This window comes from Amblyraja radiata, chromosome 2 (genome assembly GCF_010909765.2).
Source record: "Amblyraja radiata isolate CabotCenter1 chromosome 2, sAmbRad1.1.pri, whole genome shotgun sequence".
NCBI lineage: Eukaryota > Metazoa > Chordata > Chondrichthyes > Rajiformes > Rajidae > Amblyraja > Amblyraja radiata.
The window spans coordinates 99,983,074-100,001,788 of NC_045957.1; the positions used below are offsets into that span (position 1 = coordinate 99,983,074).

The following is an 18,715-nucleotide window of genomic DNA, read 5'->3' on the forward strand; positions in this document are numbered from 1 at the left end:
GGGATCCAAGGAGAGATAGCTGAGTGGATAGCAAATTGGCTTCATGGAAGGAAGCAGAGGGTAATGGTGGAAGGTTGCTTCTCAGACTGGATGCCTGTGACTAGTGATGTGCCTCAGGGTTCAGTGCTGGGCCCATTACTGTTTGTCATCTACATCAATGATTTGGATGAGAACATACAGGGCATGATTAGCAAGTTTGCTGATGATACAAAAGTTAGTGGTTTTGCAGATAGTGAAGAAGGTTGTGAATGATTGCAGCAGGATCTGGATCGATTGACCAGGTGGGCGGAGGAATGGTTGATGGAATTTAATACAGAGAAGTGTGAGGTGTTGCATTTTGGGATGTCAAACAAGGGCAGGACCTACACAGTAAATGGGAGGCCTCTGGGTCGTGTTGTAGAGTAGAGAGATCTAGGAATACAGGTGCATGGTTCCTTGAAGGTTGAGTCGCAGGTAGATAAGGTGACCAAAAAGGCTCCTAGCACTTTGGCCATCAGTCAGAGTATTGAGTATAGACGTTGGGAGGTCATGTTGTAGTTGAAAAAAAGACGGTGGTGAGACCGTATTGTGTTCAGTTCTGGGCACCATGTTATAGGAAAGATATTGTCAAGCTTGAAAGGGTTCAGATAAGATTTACGAGGATGTTGCCAGGACTAGAGGGTGTGAGCTATAGGGGGAGGTTGAATAGGCTAGGTCTCTATTACATGGAGCGCAGGAGGATGAGGGTGGATCTTATAGAGGTATATAAGATCATGAGAGGAATAGATCAGGTAGATACAAAGAGTCTTTTGCCCAGAGTAGGATAATCGAGGAGATAGGTTTAAGGCGACGGGGAAAAGATTTAATAGGAATCCGAGGGGTAACTTTTTCACACAAAGGGTGGTGGGTGTATGGAACAAGCTGCCAGAGGAGGTAGTTGAGGCTGGGATTATCCCACCGTTTAAGAAACAGTTAGACAGGTACATGGATAGGACAGGTTTAGAGGGATATGGCCCAAGCGCAGGCAAGTGGGAGTGTGTAGCTGGGACATTGGTGGCCGGTGCGGGCGAGTTGGGCTGAAGGGCCTGTTTACACACTGTATCAATCTATGACACTATTTGAGAATGATGTGTAGTTACCACAAGTTCCTACACCCTTAAATATGTTCAAGAAAATGCAGATCATTGATTATTATCACGTTGTTTGGACCATGCTGTGTACAAAATGGCTGCATTACATTGGTTGTAAAATGCCTTGGAATATTCAGAGACCTTAAAGAGTGCAATATAAATGCAAGTCTTGAATTGCTTTACTTCTATCAACTCCAAGAATCATAGTTATATATGGCACAAAAACCCTGCCCTTCAGCTATTCATGTCTATACTGTATTTTCTGCTCATTGCCATCAATCCCATTTCTGATTTGAGATACAGCATGGAGTACACACTCACCGAGTACATTCCGACCATCACACTAGTTATCCCACTTTCTCATCCACTCCCTAGACTTGGGGCAATTTACACAGGCCAATTAACCAATAAACCCGCACGTCTTTGGGATGTGGGAGGAAACCAGAGCGCCCGGGGAAAACCCACGGTCACGGGGAGATTGTGCAAACTTCACACAGGCGAGGTCATGATCGAACCCAGGTCTCCGGCATTGTAAGGCAGCGGCTCAACCCGCCGTGCTACTGTGCCGCCCTGTCACCTTATGGTGAATCTGTGGAACTCTTTGCCACAGAAGGCTGTGGAGGCCAAGTCAATGGATATATTTAAGGCAGAGATAGATAGCTTATTGATTAGTACAAGTGTCAGCAGTTATTGGGAGAAGGCAGGAGAATGGGGTTAGGAGGGAGAAATAGATCAGCCATGATTGAATGGCGGAGTAGACTTGATGGGCCGAATGGCCTAATTCTGCTTCTATCACATGATCTTATGATCTTACAGAAAGACTGCAGCCAATACCTGTTGATTAAAATTGCCAATAGTTGAAGAATAATTCCTCCAACTACCTACGTTGCTCTACTCTGGAAAGACAACTTGCTTCAATTTGTTTTTCATGGAGCTAATTCGGGCATTTGGAATTTGCGGGTTTTGTGTGTGATTGCTGGGTTATTTTTCAATGAAAGAACACCACAAAATGCTGAACTAGCAGCTGTTACAACTCCTCAGTTAGGCTAATTGGCAAAAGTCCAGGTGGTTTGTCAGTCTAGAAGTTATTGCTCTGATGCCTGTCATTCCATGAAGCAGAGTAAGACTCGTTTATGACCACCATTCTCAAAGCACTATCATGTTGCAGCAATGCTGACATGTTATAGCACAGGAGGAGGAGGATTGTGGATGGAACCATAAACACTATAAGACTATACTTAGATGACTTCAATGCTCCCTACTCATTTCTCCGTTTTTCAGGATGCATCAAAAGGATTTCAGCTCTTCAAAACCACTGACGCTGAACCTACCAATAGCCAGCAGTTTTACACAGATATAGCAGGGCAAAATCTTCTGCTGACCCTGAGCTTCTGATGGCCTGACCTTGGGAACATTGTCGCTTCTAGGCTCTGGTCTCCCACCAGAAGACTGGCTCCCAGCTGCGGGGAGAAGCCCAGTGTGGCACCATGCCACACGGCAGCATTCCGATCATACAGAGCCAAAATGGCACTTAGAGCTGACGAGGCTGGTGTCCAACTCACTGAGCTTAAAAGTTCGTGAATGATTTTTGCCATTTGGAAACAATTAAAATTGCTGCTCTTTTAATTATAATTATAATGCTAAAAATACTTGCACAAAACAAATAAATTAATTAAATTACTTTGTTATTGTAAATAGTCAACAATCCAGATAGGTTGTCCCTTTAACAACATTTTGCTGAGTATCCCTGATTAACCCCTACTTCTCCAAGTGCAAATGAATTCTGTATCATCAAACATTGTTCCAACATTGTCCCTATCTCTGACGTTTGATTCACTGTCCTGTAATTACCTGGTTTATCTTTGTGCCCTTCTAGAATACATGTTTCACATTCACTGTCCTCAAGTTATTTAGCATCTGACCTGTGGTCTGAAGATAATAACATTTCTGACAGAGCCTCAGCAATCTCCTCCTAATGAGATTGTTAATTCAGAAACAATGGTTCTGAACTTAAAGAAAGGTAACTTTGAGGGTATGAGACGTGAATTGGCTAAGATTGACTAGCAATTAATTCTTAAAGGGTTGACGGTGGATATGCAATGGAAGGCATTTAAAGACTGCATGGATGAACTACAACAATTTTAATGACTGGTGTACCATGACACCCAGGTCTCGTTGCATCTCCCCTTTTCCTAATCGGCCACCATTTAGATAAGTCAGCTTTCCTGTTTTTGCCACCAAACTTCACATTTATCCACATTATACTGCATCTGCCATGCATTTGCCCACTCACCCAGCCTATCCAAGTCACCTTGCAGCCTCCTAGCATCCTCCTCACAGCTAACACTGCCCCCCAGCTTCGTGTCATCCGCAAACTTGGAGATGTTGCATTCAATTCCCTCATCCAAATCATTAATATATATTGTAAATAGCTGGGGTCCCAGCACTGAGCCTTGCGGTACCCCACTAGTCACTGCCTGCCATTCTGAAAAGGACCCGTTTACTCCTACTCTTTGCTTCCTGTTTGCCAGTCAGTCAGTTCTCTATCCACATCAATACTGAACCCCCAATACCATTTGCTTTATGTTTGTATACTAATCTCTTATGTGGGACCTTGTCGAAAGCCTTCTGAAAGTCCAGATATAACACATCCACTAGTTCTCCCCTATCCACTCTACTAGTTACACCCTCGAAAAATTCTATATGATTAGTCCGACATGATTTACCTTTCGTAAATCCATGCTGACTTTGTCCAATGATTTCACCACTTTCCAAATGTGCTGCTATCCCATCTTTAATAAGTGACTCTAGCAGTTTCCCCACTACCGATGTTCGACTAACTGGTCTGTAATTCCCCGTTTTCTCCCTCCCTCCCTCCCTTTTTAAAAAGTGGGGTTACATTAGCTTCCCTCCAATCCTCAGGAACTACTCCAGAATCGAAAGAGTTTTGAAAAATTATAACTAATGCATCCACTATTTCTGGAGCTACTTCCTTAAGTACTCTGGGATGCAGCCTATCTGGCCCTGGGGATTTATCGGCCTTTAATCCATTCAACTTACCTAACACCACTTCCCGGCTAACCTGGATTTCACTCAGTTCCTCCATCTCATTTGACCTGTGGTCCCCTGCCATTTCCGGCAGATTATTTATGTCTTCCTTGGTGAAGACGGAACCAAAGCAGTTATTCAATTGGTCCGCCATGTCCTTGTTCCCCATGATCAATTCACCTGTTTCTGACTGCAAGGGACCTACATTTGTTTTAACTAATCTTTTTCTCTTCACATATCTATAAAAGCTTTTGCAGTCAGTTTTTATGTTCCCTGCCAGTTTTCTTTCATAACCTATTTTCCCTTTCCTAATTAAGCCCTTTGTCCTCCTCTGCTGGACTCTGAATTTCTCCCAGTCCTCTGGAGGCTGCTTTTTCTGGCTAATTTTTACGCTTCATCTTTTGTTTTGATACTATCCCAGATTTCCCTTGTTATCCACGGATGCACTACCTTCCCTGATTTATTTTTTTGTCAAACTGGGATGAACAATTGTTGTAGTTCATCCATGCAGTCTTTAAATACCTTCCATTGCATATCCTCCGTCAACCCATTAAGAATCAATTGCCAGTCTATCTTGGCCAATTCACGTCTCATACCCTCAAAGTTACCTTTCTTCAAGTTCAGGACCCTTGTTTCTGAATTAACGATGTCACTCTCCATCCTAATGAAGAACTCAACCATATTATGGTCACTCTTGCCCAAGGGGCCACGCACAACAAGACTGCTAACTAACCCTTCCTCATTACTCAATACCCAATCTAGAATAGCCTGTTCTCTCGTTGGTTCCTCTACATGTTGGTTTAGAAAACTATCCCGCATACATTCCAAGAAATCCTCTTCCTCAGCACCCTTGCCAATTTGATTTACCCAATCTATATGTAGATTGAAGTCACCCATTATAGCTGTTTTATCTTTGTTGCACGCATTTCTAATTTCCTGTTTGATGCCATCCCCAACTCCACTACTACTGTTAGGTGGCCTGTACACAACTCCCACTAGCGTTTTCTGCCCCTTAGTGTTTCGATGAGATGTATCCCCTAATAGCCTGGGATACATCTCATTCTGCCCCAAAGTTTTATCCACCTTTCAGCCACCTGAGACATCTACTACCTCTTACTTTTCAATGATTATTTGTTATAACATTCTACTCTTAGCCCTCCCCCCTCCCCCCAAATTCTCCTCATACAATGTTCTTCACCTGAGATGAGAAGAATCATAGCAACCAGGCGATTCTCTGCATGCTGTCCCAGAAGCAGATCTGTAATCATTCATTACAATCGCTTCACTTTTTTTAAACCTCTACTTCTGTAGATTCCGGTTCTAAACTTACCCTCCTAGTCTGGTTCAGTCAAACATCGAATACGAGTACTAGAATCCAACTCTCCTTTATTGTACACAATATCATGGGACTGATCCTCGTTACTACTTATTCGAGCCCTCACAGCCTCGCGCAAATAGAACAGGCCCTGGATGATCGGCACACCCCAATGTGCTCCCCACTCTTTTATACCCATACAAACTAAAGGCGCGAAAATACATGGGGGAGGCAACCCCTACAAGCCAATTACTGATACATGCTATAAGTACATGGAATGATCGTTCCCTAACCCAATCATACAATAACACATAACATAGTTTCAACACAAAGCACTTAGGGGGAGATACTTCCATTAAGTAAAGAAACATTATCATTAGATAAAGAAACATCTTTGGTGAGGCCACTCTATTGGACCAATCACAATTAGTGGCGGGAAGGCTCTGCAACATAATTGAAACCTAACATTTCGCCAACCAATCCCAAGCATGCTTTTGCAGCAGTGCATAGCTCCTTCTGCAGAATCCCATCTTATTAACAACTTGCAGGCCATCTGGACAGAAACCCCTTCCCAGACTTCAGACTTTCTCTAGCCATCCATGTCACATGGCTCTGCAGCTTTCTTCAAAATATGTCAAGCAGGTTTCACAGATCTTTAAACAGACATCCTCCATTTTCCCAAGTACCCAAAATTCCTGATATTAACACTTCAACAACAGCATTTCTTACTCTCCCTTTATCCTGTGTCTGTGCATTGTGGACAGCTCGATTGTAATCACTTATAGTCTTTCTGTTGACTGGATAGCACACAACAAAAAGCTTATCACTGTACCTCAGTACAGGTGACAATAAAATAAACCACTTAAATCTTTACCTCTGTCTTGCAGCTTCACACAGATGGCCATCTTAGTCTTTAATAGGCCCAATGTCCCTGTTCACCATCTTACCCCTAATATGCATGACATGTTTTGCTATTTTGCTTCATCTTGCACACCAGTGATATTTTTTGCCTCCTCTTCATGCTCCTCATTACTGTTTTAAGCCTCCCGCCCCCACCCCTTGTAGAGCTGCTTTTGTTTTTAGTTCTGTAAAACTACTGTAACGACTTTTATTTTTGCCCTTTGGCAAGCAGGGTTCCTTGCATTTGTTGTCCTTGCCTTTCATTTGTAAGGGAATACATCGAAGCCTCATCTACACGACACACTCGGCCATATGCGCATACCTGCAAGTAGTTTCTCGCAGTCCACTTTTGCCATAATGTAATCTGCCTTCCTATGATTCAGGAAATTAATTTCCAGTTCTTGCACGTCTTCACCCATAACTACCTTAGAACCTTTAGTGCGCTCAACTGTGTGTTTACTTGTTCTCGGTTGCTCCCAGTTGGCACAATATATGAAGCTCAAGACAAATGTGCAGGCAGCATATTATATGAGCTGAAGTGTTTTGGGAATTACAGTTGTACTGTACAGAATCTAACAAAGGATACATAGTTTCCATTTTTTGTTCATGCTCCATAAATATCTACATTGTTTTGATGTACTTTTTTTAAATTGTGCCCTTATAAGGAATACAATAAGAAATCAACAATACAGGCCTCTTGTTTAGCAATTAATACATTTGGTTGAAAAATCCTTTAACATGCATACAATCCACATTCAAAACCAAGAACACTTTATAATGGAAGACATAAAGTGCTAGTGTAACTCAGCAGGTCAGGCAGCATCTGGAGTTCCTTGTTTCAGCACTTTGTACAGGAATCATTTCAGCAATCATACAAAATATCTTAAAGGTGTATATTATTTATTGTGTAGTCACTCTGGGATATTGTTTTCACCTCAAAAGCAGGAATGTTATGCTAAACAGTTGCATGGAGCGAAATAGTGGAATTACCTAGCACCCATTAAGAGGAGAATTTGTTGTGATTGTGATTATGAAAGTCGTTGAAAATGTACACAAAATTAGAATTTACTGTGAAGCACATCCCAACATGCATCATGTAAGAAATCTAAAATATGTAAACAGAAGAACATTGACATTTAAAACTGGTATGTAAATCACATGGAGGACATGTCAATGGACAGTCAATGGATATTTTTAAGGCAAAGATAAATAGATTCTTGATTAGTACAGGTGTCAGAAGTTATGCCGAGGAGAACGGGGTTAAGGGGGAGAGATAGATCTGCAATGATTGATGGGCTGAACGGCCTAATTCTGCTCCTATTACTTATTACATCACATGAGCATTATAGAATTCTAAAATGATACGGAAATGATTCAAAATAACTATAGGAGTACAGTAGAACCCACAATCCAGAGATGCATGCAGCATGGACTTAGAATGATGCCAGTGTGAGTATTTGATATTAATGCAATGTTATATTTCCTAGACTTGCCTTCGGCATCCAGATTGTGAATCAGCAAGAATAAACAAGGCTGGTGTTTTCCATCGCATGAGGTTGGCCTTAGACCAGGTGATAGAAATTGTCACCGATTCAAGATCAAATGGTGAACACAAAATCCATCCCACGAGCATCTACGCTGACATCAATGAATTTAAAGTAAGAAAGTTCATCTCAAATTAAGATTATAAATTGCAGGCTCTTTGTGTCAACTACACGGAGCAAAGATACAAGAATCCTTATTCAAAACACACAGTGCTGGAAGAACTCAGGGGTCAGGCAACATCTGTGGAGGAAATGGGCAGGGGACATTTCAGGTCAGGACTCTTCTTCACATTCCAGTTTGAAGAAAGGTCCCAACCCAAAATATTGCCTGTGCATTCCTCCACAGATGCTGCCTGACCTGCTGAGTTCCCCAGGCACTTTGTGTTTTGATCAAGGTGCTAGCATCTGCAGTTTTGTGACTACAAAAGTCATTATTGCAGTTTCTGATCTTACTGGACAAATGCTTAAGGTATTTATTTGACTTTCAACTGTGCATCATTTTCACAAGGATGATAACCAAGTTATCTGTAAGAGGTTAATGTATCTGATGAAATAGTGGACAGTTGCACTTTAAATTTAATGCAATTTTAAAAAATGCCTTCAATTTATTATTGCTTGAAATCTCTTGTTTCCGTTTTGAAATAAACATTGCTGAACTAACAGAACTGCAGAGAAGCTAATTCTCTGCAATAAAAAAATAGCCATTACTATGTGGTTTGCTCTGCAATAAAATGTGCAAACATGTGGCTGCCTCAGAGAATAGTTTAGCTCATTGCTTTTGGGATTGTTTGTCAAAAATGTGGAGGTGTTAACAATGTATATTGATCAGAAACACAACCTGGAGTTTTGTATCACTATTAAGTTCACATCCTAAAATGAGACTACAGCTGGTAAATACATTGCAGCTTAAGGCTACTTGGTCAAGAATATAAATAATTGCACTAAATCTCTCTAAGATTCAAACCCTTTATTGTTTTTGTACTGACCCAAATGTTGTTGTTTTGTGTGAGACAATTAATTGTATATTCTACTATATAGAGTGTACTTAATGTAAAAAAACAAAGTGCTTGAGTAACTCAGCAGGTCAGACAGCATATGTGGAGGGAAATGGACAGATGACAAAGGCACATTTCATTGCAGAGCAAACTACATACTAACAGTTACTTCAACTAAACCCAGCTAGGGTTAAACATAAATGCAAAACGTAACTACATTTTATAAAGAAAATCAACCATAAAGCCTTTAAAGATCCCCCTCTCACAATATTATCAAATTCAATGTTCTGTGTAAGTAGGCCTCCTCTCCAGACCCTTTTCTACTAACTCCACCCAACATCCAATAAGGAACAAGTTGACAATTGATTTTAAAATGTCACGAAGTGTTTAAATCAAATGAAATACTTTGGGAGTGCAGTCAATGTTCTATTAGAGGAAGTAAGTCAGCTAAACATATTCCAAGCTATTGTTAAAGCCGAATCTATGTAAAATCTTTTAATATCAACCAGCTTGTTTGACAATGGATTTTAAACTTGGTATTTTTTAGGCGTATTGAGGGTGGGAGGAAGATTGGATGAGTCATGACGATAAACAATAGTACAGACTTCACTAGCAGAACAGTATGTTCCCGTGTACTATGATTCTCAGATGAAAGATGTTATTGATTTGTGCTTATAAACACATCATAATTAATAATAGACAATTTGACCAATTCTGAAGCTGTTTTCATATATGTATTTCAGAATATATTTTATAAATTCCAATTTGTTTTTTTTTGCAGTTAGGTGAGGAAATATACCAAAATTGCAATTTTTGTCTTTATTGCATTTTACATGTACCACAATGGTACTTTACTATGTGCGACACTTAATCTATCTTAGTTTCCATGAACAGTCTCACAACGTATTAAGGATGGCTGGATATGGTATAATTTATTCTCAGAAGACCACTTCCTAAGTACATCTGTCATCTTTACAACCTACTTGACTGAAACTACTAATTTAGTGCCAAATTATGAACAGTTTAATGAGTGAGTCTGTATTCAAAGAGAGCGAGTTCAAACATTTCCAAACCAATTTATATTAAAGGTTGAGCGACAGAATATTTATCATCAACTTGATTTTGATTGAATCTCTTTCCTATCAGATACAGCGTATTAAACTGTTCCAAGCAGTTTCTGGAAAACTATTCAATCTCTTATCTAACCCAGATTTGAATCAAATATAGAATTAACCATTATTTTACTTAAAATGGAGAAAACTAGACAAAGTATGTTTTGAAGAATAAAATGTAATCTAAAAGTGTTCGTATACAGATTAGCTTTCTCATTCCGATCATTCATGGGTCATTGCCCTGTAGCAATGAAATGGTTCCAAAGAATGTGTGTGGAAATCTATTCACTGAATATTTCTGTTTTATATCTCTGTATATGATGAAGAATAGTTATTGGGCAGGGAAATGTAATGGAGCACGATAAGTATTTGATAATAGTAAAGGCAATAAGTATTGTAATGCTACACAAATCCTGACTAGAAATGTAAAAAGATAAGTAGGAATATGTCATTCAGTCTTCAGAGCTTGCTTGCCTTTCAATACCAGCATGGTCGATTCTCTACCTTGGTACATTTTATTATTTTCTCTGATTAAACTTTAAATATTCTTCACTAATTAAGCATCCACATATTTATCATTTGTTTTTCACGCTTACCAGGCATCCTGACTCTGAACTCCTAAAATCTTACTTTTAAACACTTCCCACTTAGCACTTGTTGTTTTCCCCTCTCTCAACCTTCTCGAGACTATGTCTTCTGTGGACAAATACTTCATCGTACAAGTTCACAACAATACATTGGAGTTCATCTTGATCACAAGCTTTCATGGAGGGAACACGTGGACAACACGGTCACTAAAGCCAACCGGACACTAGGATTCCTTAGACGAAACCTCTGGTTCTGCCCAATGGAAATGAAAACCACAGCATATACAACATTGGTTAGACCCTTACTGGAATACGCTTCAAGCGCCTGGGACCCATACAAAACTGGTCATATCAACAAACTAGAAGGGGTACAGAGAAAAGCAGCACGCTTTTGCATTGGGAACTACAATAGAGGTAGCAGTGTCACCCAGATGCTGTCCCACCTGGAGTGGGAAATGCTGGAAACAAGAAGGGCAAGGAACAGACTAGCCATGTTGTACAAGATTCAAAAGGGGATCGTGGGCATCTGCAGATAGATACATAACGTACTCAACAGAAAGGAGAACAAGAAAGAGATATGATATGCAAATAGAAATCCCATTCACCAGGACAGATATTTATAAGATTCTTTCTAAGAACCTTGAGGGAATGGAATAAACTAGACAACATATAGTCAAATCACCTTCACTAGACAGTTTTAAGGGGGCACTAACAGCACGTTAGTATGCACAAAACATCCAAGTTGGCGATATGAAGAGTACTGCCCTGCCGACTACAAATTCAGAAGGTTCAGAAGGTTCAACTGCTCTCAGTAAGCCTCTCCTCCTAGATCCTGTCTTCCACGATCAAAATCTGCCTTTAGCGCCACAATTTGAAGATGATTGAAACTTTATCCTTTTCCATTACTATCATGAATCTTAACTATCTATGATCCCTATTCTCAAAGGGTTCCTTCACAGACACTTCAATCGTTTACCTGTTCTGATTTCCTAAGATGTCAAGTACAGCCCCCACCCTAGTAGGACTCCCTACATACAACTTCAAAAAACTTTCTTGAATACCTCTCCATTTGACCCCCTTGCACTACAGAAATCCCAGTCAATATCGAGAAAGTTAAAATCCACTACTACTACAACCCTGTTGTTTATTCTGGGTCTGAAGATGGGTCTCGACCCGAAACATCACCTATTCCTTCGCTCCATAGATGTTGCCTCACCCGATAAGTTTCTCCAGCATTTTTATCTACCTTCGATTTTAACTACTACAACCCTATTGCTTTTAGAGCCTTTTGTATCTGCCCATATATTTGTTCTTCTAATCCCCACTGACCTTAGGGAGGCTTATAATTTACCCTAGCTCAATCAAAGGGACCACCCCTTTCTTTATCTCTAGGTGTTTACCATATAGCTTCAATAACTGCTGCCCCCAGCATATCCAGTCCTCTATAATGCTCTAAGGTACACAAAATTGCTGGAGGAACTCAGCGGGTGCAGCAGCATCTATGGAGCGAAGGAAATAGGCGACGTTTCGGGCCGAAACCCTTCTTCAGACTCTATAATGCTCTCCCTGGTAGGTTGTGCCATACCACCCCCACTCTTGCAGCTGTTTTTGTCATGCCTGAAATTTCTATACCCGAAAATATTGAGCTGCCAATCCTGTCCCTCAACCATGTTTCCATGATTGCAAAAATATCATAATGCTATGCAATGATTCGCATTCTCAGCTCACCTGTCTTATCTGTGAGGCTCCTTGCATTAAATGAAATGCAGATACAGTAAGCTGACCAGCCCTCTCTAGCTTTCCTTCCTAATTTTATCTTTCTCCTTAACTTCCCTTTGCAGAATCCCATCTCTTTTCTTACCTCTGCTGTTAATGCCAATATGAACCACATCGCTTGCTGCTCATCCCCTCCTTTCAGAATGTTACATGCCTGCTTAAACCTGCCTCTTTTAGTAGCTTTTGTTGGCTTTACCTCGCTTAGTTTTGTTTTCTGTCAGAATCTCTCTGGTAACAAATACTGCTGCTGTCATTTGTAGGCATAACCTCGCTCCCTCTAGCTTTCTCTTGCAATCATAGAATCATACAATCATGGGAACTTCTTTCATTCTACTCTGAAATATATTCAGCCCCGATCAAGCCAATTTCACCTTGTATGACACTCCCATCATCCCAGCAGTTCATCTGGTGAAACTTTGTTGCACTCTCTTTTTAGGATGTCTAATCTTTCATAGTTAAGCCCCTGTCCCACTTTCATGACCTAATTGGCGACCTCTGCGGAGTTTGCCCTTGACTCATACTCGCAGCAGGTTCGCCACGCGGTCGTAGGAGGTCTTCGTAACTCTTCCTCATGCTCTTGAGTGGTCTCCGCACACTCGTGGCCTCAAGTAGGTCACGGCGTTTTTTCCAGCCTGATAAAAAATGTCCACAAGTAAAAAAAGGTCAGCATGGAAAAAATTGATACTTTTTACTTGTAGGTAGGTCATAGGTAGGTCGTGATGGTAGTCGTAGGTCGGTAACTGGCCTGAGAAAAAAAATGCAAACATGTCATAGAAACATAGAAACATAGACATCATTTTATCATGTGATTATTTTCCACTCGTAGCTAGTAGTAGTTGTGGAAGACTGAGGTCGAGGGGGGTCGTAGGATGTCATAGACATTGTCGTAGGAGGTTGTAGACATAGTCGTAGACATAGTTATAGGAGGTCGTAAGAGGTCTTTTACTTCGGCGAGTCAACACGACCTTGACATTTTTTTCAACTTGTCTAGGGTCTTCTAAACTCGTGGATTAGTTCGTCCAATTGGGACAGGCCCTTTATGCAGACCAGAGCTGTGCCACACTCCACAATAATCTAGGTGTAGTCTCACCAAGTGTCTGTATTCATGTAGCATTGTAGTGCTACATTCTTCCTCCTCGACTCAAAACTTCTTGCAGTGAAGGCCATAGAAGATTGGCTAAGAATTCTATTGACTTTTAACTGACCTGTAGTTAAGTAGTCATGAATTTATCACATCCAAAGGTGTCTGTTTTATTTCAACGAATATGAATACCACCATTTCCAATTAAACATGCTGTATGTTTCTCAATAGGCAAGTCCTGCACTGATATCCACTGTGCATTTGCAGGCATGTGTGCCTATCTTACATTTTTTTAAATCTGGACTTTCTCTGTAACTGTGAGGCTATAATGCTGTAACACTATATTCTTCACTCTGGTATTTTGCTCTACCTATGTGCATGGTTTAATTGCACTCGTGTATAGTATGATTTGACTGGATAGCACGCAAACATAGCTTTTCACTATTTCTCTGTAAATGTGACAATAAACCAATATCAATAACTTAACTGGGCAACTCTCAAGCTCAATCTGTATTACAGCGTTCTGCTCAGCATTGATCTGGCTGCAGAACCTCTGATGTACTTGGGTGGTGCTCTCATGGAATGTCCACAGATCTACCAGCTCTTAGGCTAGTATGTCTGCTGGTTCAACCCACAGAAAAATAACCCGTAGCTATTGCATCAAGCTTATTCTAAAGATTGGCAGAAATCAGCTGCTGGGAGAAAAGTTACGAAAGGTCATTTTAATTTTGAAAGATTTAATTGTACTATGTGTATATTGTTACTCTTTCATAATGTTAAAAAAATCAATATATTTTTGACACATCTGATTAGTGAATACTTGAATGTCAAACACAAATATGGGAAAAACATTTGAAACAATATGTTGGACAGGGTGGCACTGGTGCAACGGTAGAGATGCTACCTCACAGCGCCAGAGATTAGGATTCGATCTTGACCTTGGGTGCTGCCTGTGTGGAGTTTGCACATTCTCCCTGTGACCTTGTGGGTTTCCTCTGGGACTCTGGTTTCCTCCCACATTCCAAAGGCGTGTGTTTGCAGGTTAATTGGCCCTCTGTAAATTGTCCCAAGTGTGTAGGAAAGAACTAGTGTATGTGTGATCGCTGGTCGGTGCAGACTCAGTGGGTCAAAGCGTCTGTTTCTATGAAGTATCTCTAAACTAAACAAAATGCCAGCCACCTGGGCAATGGTGGAACTCATTATGGACAAGCAGTAAGACCTTAAAGCTCGCCACTCACACTGGCAGTCCTGCACCTCACCAATGTGCAGGGATCCCTAATCTCGGCAGAAGACTGTGTCTTGAAAGAAACTGTGACCCACGAGGCAGAAGATCAGTAAACTTGAGTTAGCACATGATATGTGTCAATGCATTACCATTCACATTATTAATTAACCTCTTTTGTTAAGATGAAGGTGGAAGGTTTACGAGACAATTTACATGGAATTGCAAAGGAAAACCTGACGACAATGCTAGAAATAATCCTGGAGCATACAGAGGACTTTACAGACTCTGCATATACAAGCCATGAACACAGAGAACATATATTGGAACTATCCAGACAGGCCCGAGTGGAGCTGGAGCAGCTGGTTGCTGTGTGGAAACAAGCAGTAAGATTTTGTTCATGTATAAAGCTTGAGTACTTTTGCCAATTTAATCTGGTTATGTTTTCTTTGTCCTTTGGTGCACAATATGTGGGTTTTCTTGCACAGTTGGATCATTGTCGTTTTAGTAGAAAGTAGAGATGACCATAAAACAATAATTTAGAGTGGGTTCACCAAAATGATATTTAAAGGAAGTCCATGATTATGGGAAGAAACTTTGGACTGAGTATACTTCCATTGATGTGGAGAAGATAAATAGAATGTTTAACAAAGATCTTTAAAATTGTGTAAGTGTTTAAGAAGGAACTGCAGATGCTGGAAAATCGAAGGTACACAAAAATGCTGGAGAAACTCAGACTGAAGAAGGGTTTTGGCCCGAAACGTTGCCTATTTCCTTCGCCCCATAGATGCTGCTGCACCCGCTGAGTTTCTCCAGCATTTTTGTGTACCTTCTTTAAAATTGTAAATGATTTTAACAGATTGATTCTTGAAAAAAATCTGTTTCTTTGGTTGAGCAGTTATCAATCTGAAATCATCATAGAAAGCTATGGAGAAGATTATTTTAAGTATGATTGGATCTTGAAAAGCTTTGCTACAAGGTTGAGTACTGGTGGAAGATATTTTAGTCCAATTGAGAAGTTCAGAAGTCCCAAAGCTAATAAGCTGCTGAACTTACACAGGAGGCTGCAAAACTGCTCTCGTTGAGAATTATTTGATAAATGTACATTGATATTTCTGTGCAGGAACAGATACATGGGAATAGAGAAGAGAAGGTTTCAGTGAGTTGTTTATGATTGATCTTGCCAAGAATTGATCAAATTCATTCATGGTCGGATTATTTATGCTATTCAGATCGTTCTGGAGAATTCATTGCAAAACAATGAAATAATTCTCACTACAGAGAGGAAAACTTTGTTCCCTGACCAATTAGACTTCATATTTCAGTTTGCTGTGGCGGAGAATGGTATAGAGATGAGAACATATATAATTGGAGCTTGGTGAACATTTGACAACAAAGGTCAATGTTAATGTGGATAATTATTAAAGTACCACATAAATCAAAAGATTGGTTGAGAATTCCATTGAATTCTAACTGATTTGAGCCAATCAAATGTTAAATGATCATTGAATCAGTCATATCAAATTGCTTCTGTGCTATAAAATTAAATGACTAATAAAATTTCCAATTAACAGTACATTACATTTAAAATCATCTTACCTCAGGGTTCGTGGACTACATTGTGTCTTCTGCACTGGCAGTTAAAATCAGATGCTGAAGTCCTGGTCTAATTTTTTAAGCAAGAACATAAATTGGTTACTGCAATATGCAGATCAGTAAATGCGGTGAATAGTACTCCCAAAGTATTTACACATGTGAAAAGAACCACTGAACTGTTTGGGTATCTTTTTATTATTTTTGGTATTGGAAGTTACCACCATGGAATGGAAGACTATTTCTACTCACATCTGGTGGGAACAACAATCATTTTTTTTTCGTTTCAATTCTATCAGAATGACATTCATATTTTCTTCAGCCTTTTTTAACTAGTTCATTTTCTAATGACAATCTTGTACTTCCATAGCTCCAAATATGAATTTTTGGAAAGCATCCATCCTGTTTTTATATTAGAGTTGAATGTGAACACAAGGTGTGTGGTATCCCAGTTTGTTTGGTCACAAGTAGTCACTTTGTTATCCTATTCCAATATTGTCAAGATGCGTCTTAATGATCATCAACTGAAAATTGGCCAAGTAAATAATTTATATAACAAAATATAAACTCTTCAATTTAGCATAATTAAGTGTGGGATTACAACATCATAGCCTCTGCTGTGCTTATCGAGAAAGTTCAGCTTTGAAGATTATAGAACCATGCTTGGCAAAGTAGGCCTTTTCCGTTAGTGGAATGAATTAATGGATAACAGTCTTGATTTTCCTATATATGTATTTAATTTAAACACTGTTAACAAGAACTTCGAGGTTTTTTTTGTATTTTGATAGCATATCAGCTGCCAAAGGAAAACAGTTCCATCTGTTCTTATCTCTTTAATGTTGTTTGAATTATAAACTGTAGAAAATTAAAACCTAGAATTGAGGAAAATGTTCATCTTTCAACTTTCAATTGGAACAGTATGACATTTAATCTGTATCATTAAACCTTTAGTAAGATTGGAATAATCAGACTAACAGTATCTGTGAAAAGGACTTATAGTTAAAGCCCTGTCCCACGGTACAAGTTCATTCCAAGAGCTCTCCCGAGTTTGCCCTGATTCGAACTCGGAGATTTACGGTAATGGCCACTCGTCGGTACTCGGGGCTCTCGTGGACATTTTTTCAGCATGTTGAAAAATCTTCACGAGTCCTCCCGTGCTTACCTGCCGTTAGCGAGTCTTCCCGAGTACCTGCCGTTAGCGTAACGAGCCGCTAAGAGACGTCCCCGAGCACCGACGTGTTTACCACGAGTTTAATTTTTTTTTATACTCGGGAGAGCTCTTGGAATGAACAGGGCTGTTAGTCTATAGTTCCAAAATGCTACAATTCAAAAAGTCAGGCTTTTGTTTTAATTACTTATGGAATATGGACATTACTAGCAAGATCAATATTTATAGTCCATGTGTAGATGTTGGTGAGCTCCTGTAACACAATGAGATGCAGGTAGGATGCAGTATCCTTGAGATTTCTCAGCTGGGTGGACAGGTCCGTTCGTGTGGCCTTGAATGCTCGCACCACTGCCTACAACTCTGGCCTGGCATCTGGAAATATGGACGTCTACAAGGTAGAGTCCTACCGACTGCGAAGGGTGGTGAAGGATGCAAAAAGGAGGTATAGGGACAAGATGGAGTCTTCAACAGGATAGTCCCCACCAGACTTGCTGAGAAGCTGCTGGAATTGGGATCCAACACCCCCCTGTGTGCCTGGGTCCTGGACTTTCTCACCACCAGGCCCCAGGTAGTCAAGATGGGAGGAAATACTTCAAAGTCCCTCACCCTGAGCACAGGATCCCCCCAGGGTTGCGTCCTCAGCCCCCTACTGTTCTCCCTGTACACACATGACTGTGTGGCTAGGTTCAGCTCCAATTCTATAATCAATTTGCTGATGACACTGTGGTGGTGGGCCTGATCTCTGATCCAGCATTCAGTAACTTTCCACTGAGAAACAGGTTTCCTTATCTCTGTCACATGCCCAGACAAGAGAAAAACAGGTACAATGTCAATTCTAGAAGGAATAATGCGTCTGACACTTATTTTGCCAAATTCCCATGACCTTCTTCTGCACCTGGTCCATGAGAGATGCCAATTGCCACTGCACACCCTTTCGTTACCTTGTTTAATTCTGATCAAAATTAAGTAAGAAAGGATTGTAATTTGTGTTCTTCACCAGAACAAGGGGTCACAGTTTAAGGATAAGGGGGAAATCTTTTAGGACCGAGATGAGGAAAACATTTTTCACACAGAGAGTGGTGAATCTCTCGAATTCTCTGCCACAGAAGGTAGTTGAGGCCAGTTCATTGGCTATATTTAAGAGGGGGGTTAGATGTGGCCCTTGTGGCTAAAGGGATCAGGAGGTATGGAGAGAAGGCAGGTACAGGATACTGAGTTGGATGATCAGCCATGATCATATTGAATGGCGGTGCAGGCTCGAAGGG

The 18,715-nt window shown here is 40.4% G+C and overlaps 1 protein-coding gene across 1 annotated transcript in view; it reads left to right on the plus strand.

Annotated features, from left to right (window-relative positions):
• ctnnal1 (catenin alpha like 1) overlaps positions 1–18,715 on the plus strand; it is a 319,864-nt gene that overhangs the window by 254,848 nt on the left and 46,301 nt on the right. The window contains exons 6-7 of the mRNA XM_033012208.1: positions 7,860–8,030; positions 14,875–15,075. Coding sequence (XP_032868099.1) covers positions 7,860–8,030; positions 14,875–15,075 — 372 coding nt within the window. The remainder of the gene's footprint in view (positions 1–7,859; positions 8,031–14,874; positions 15,076–18,715) is intronic.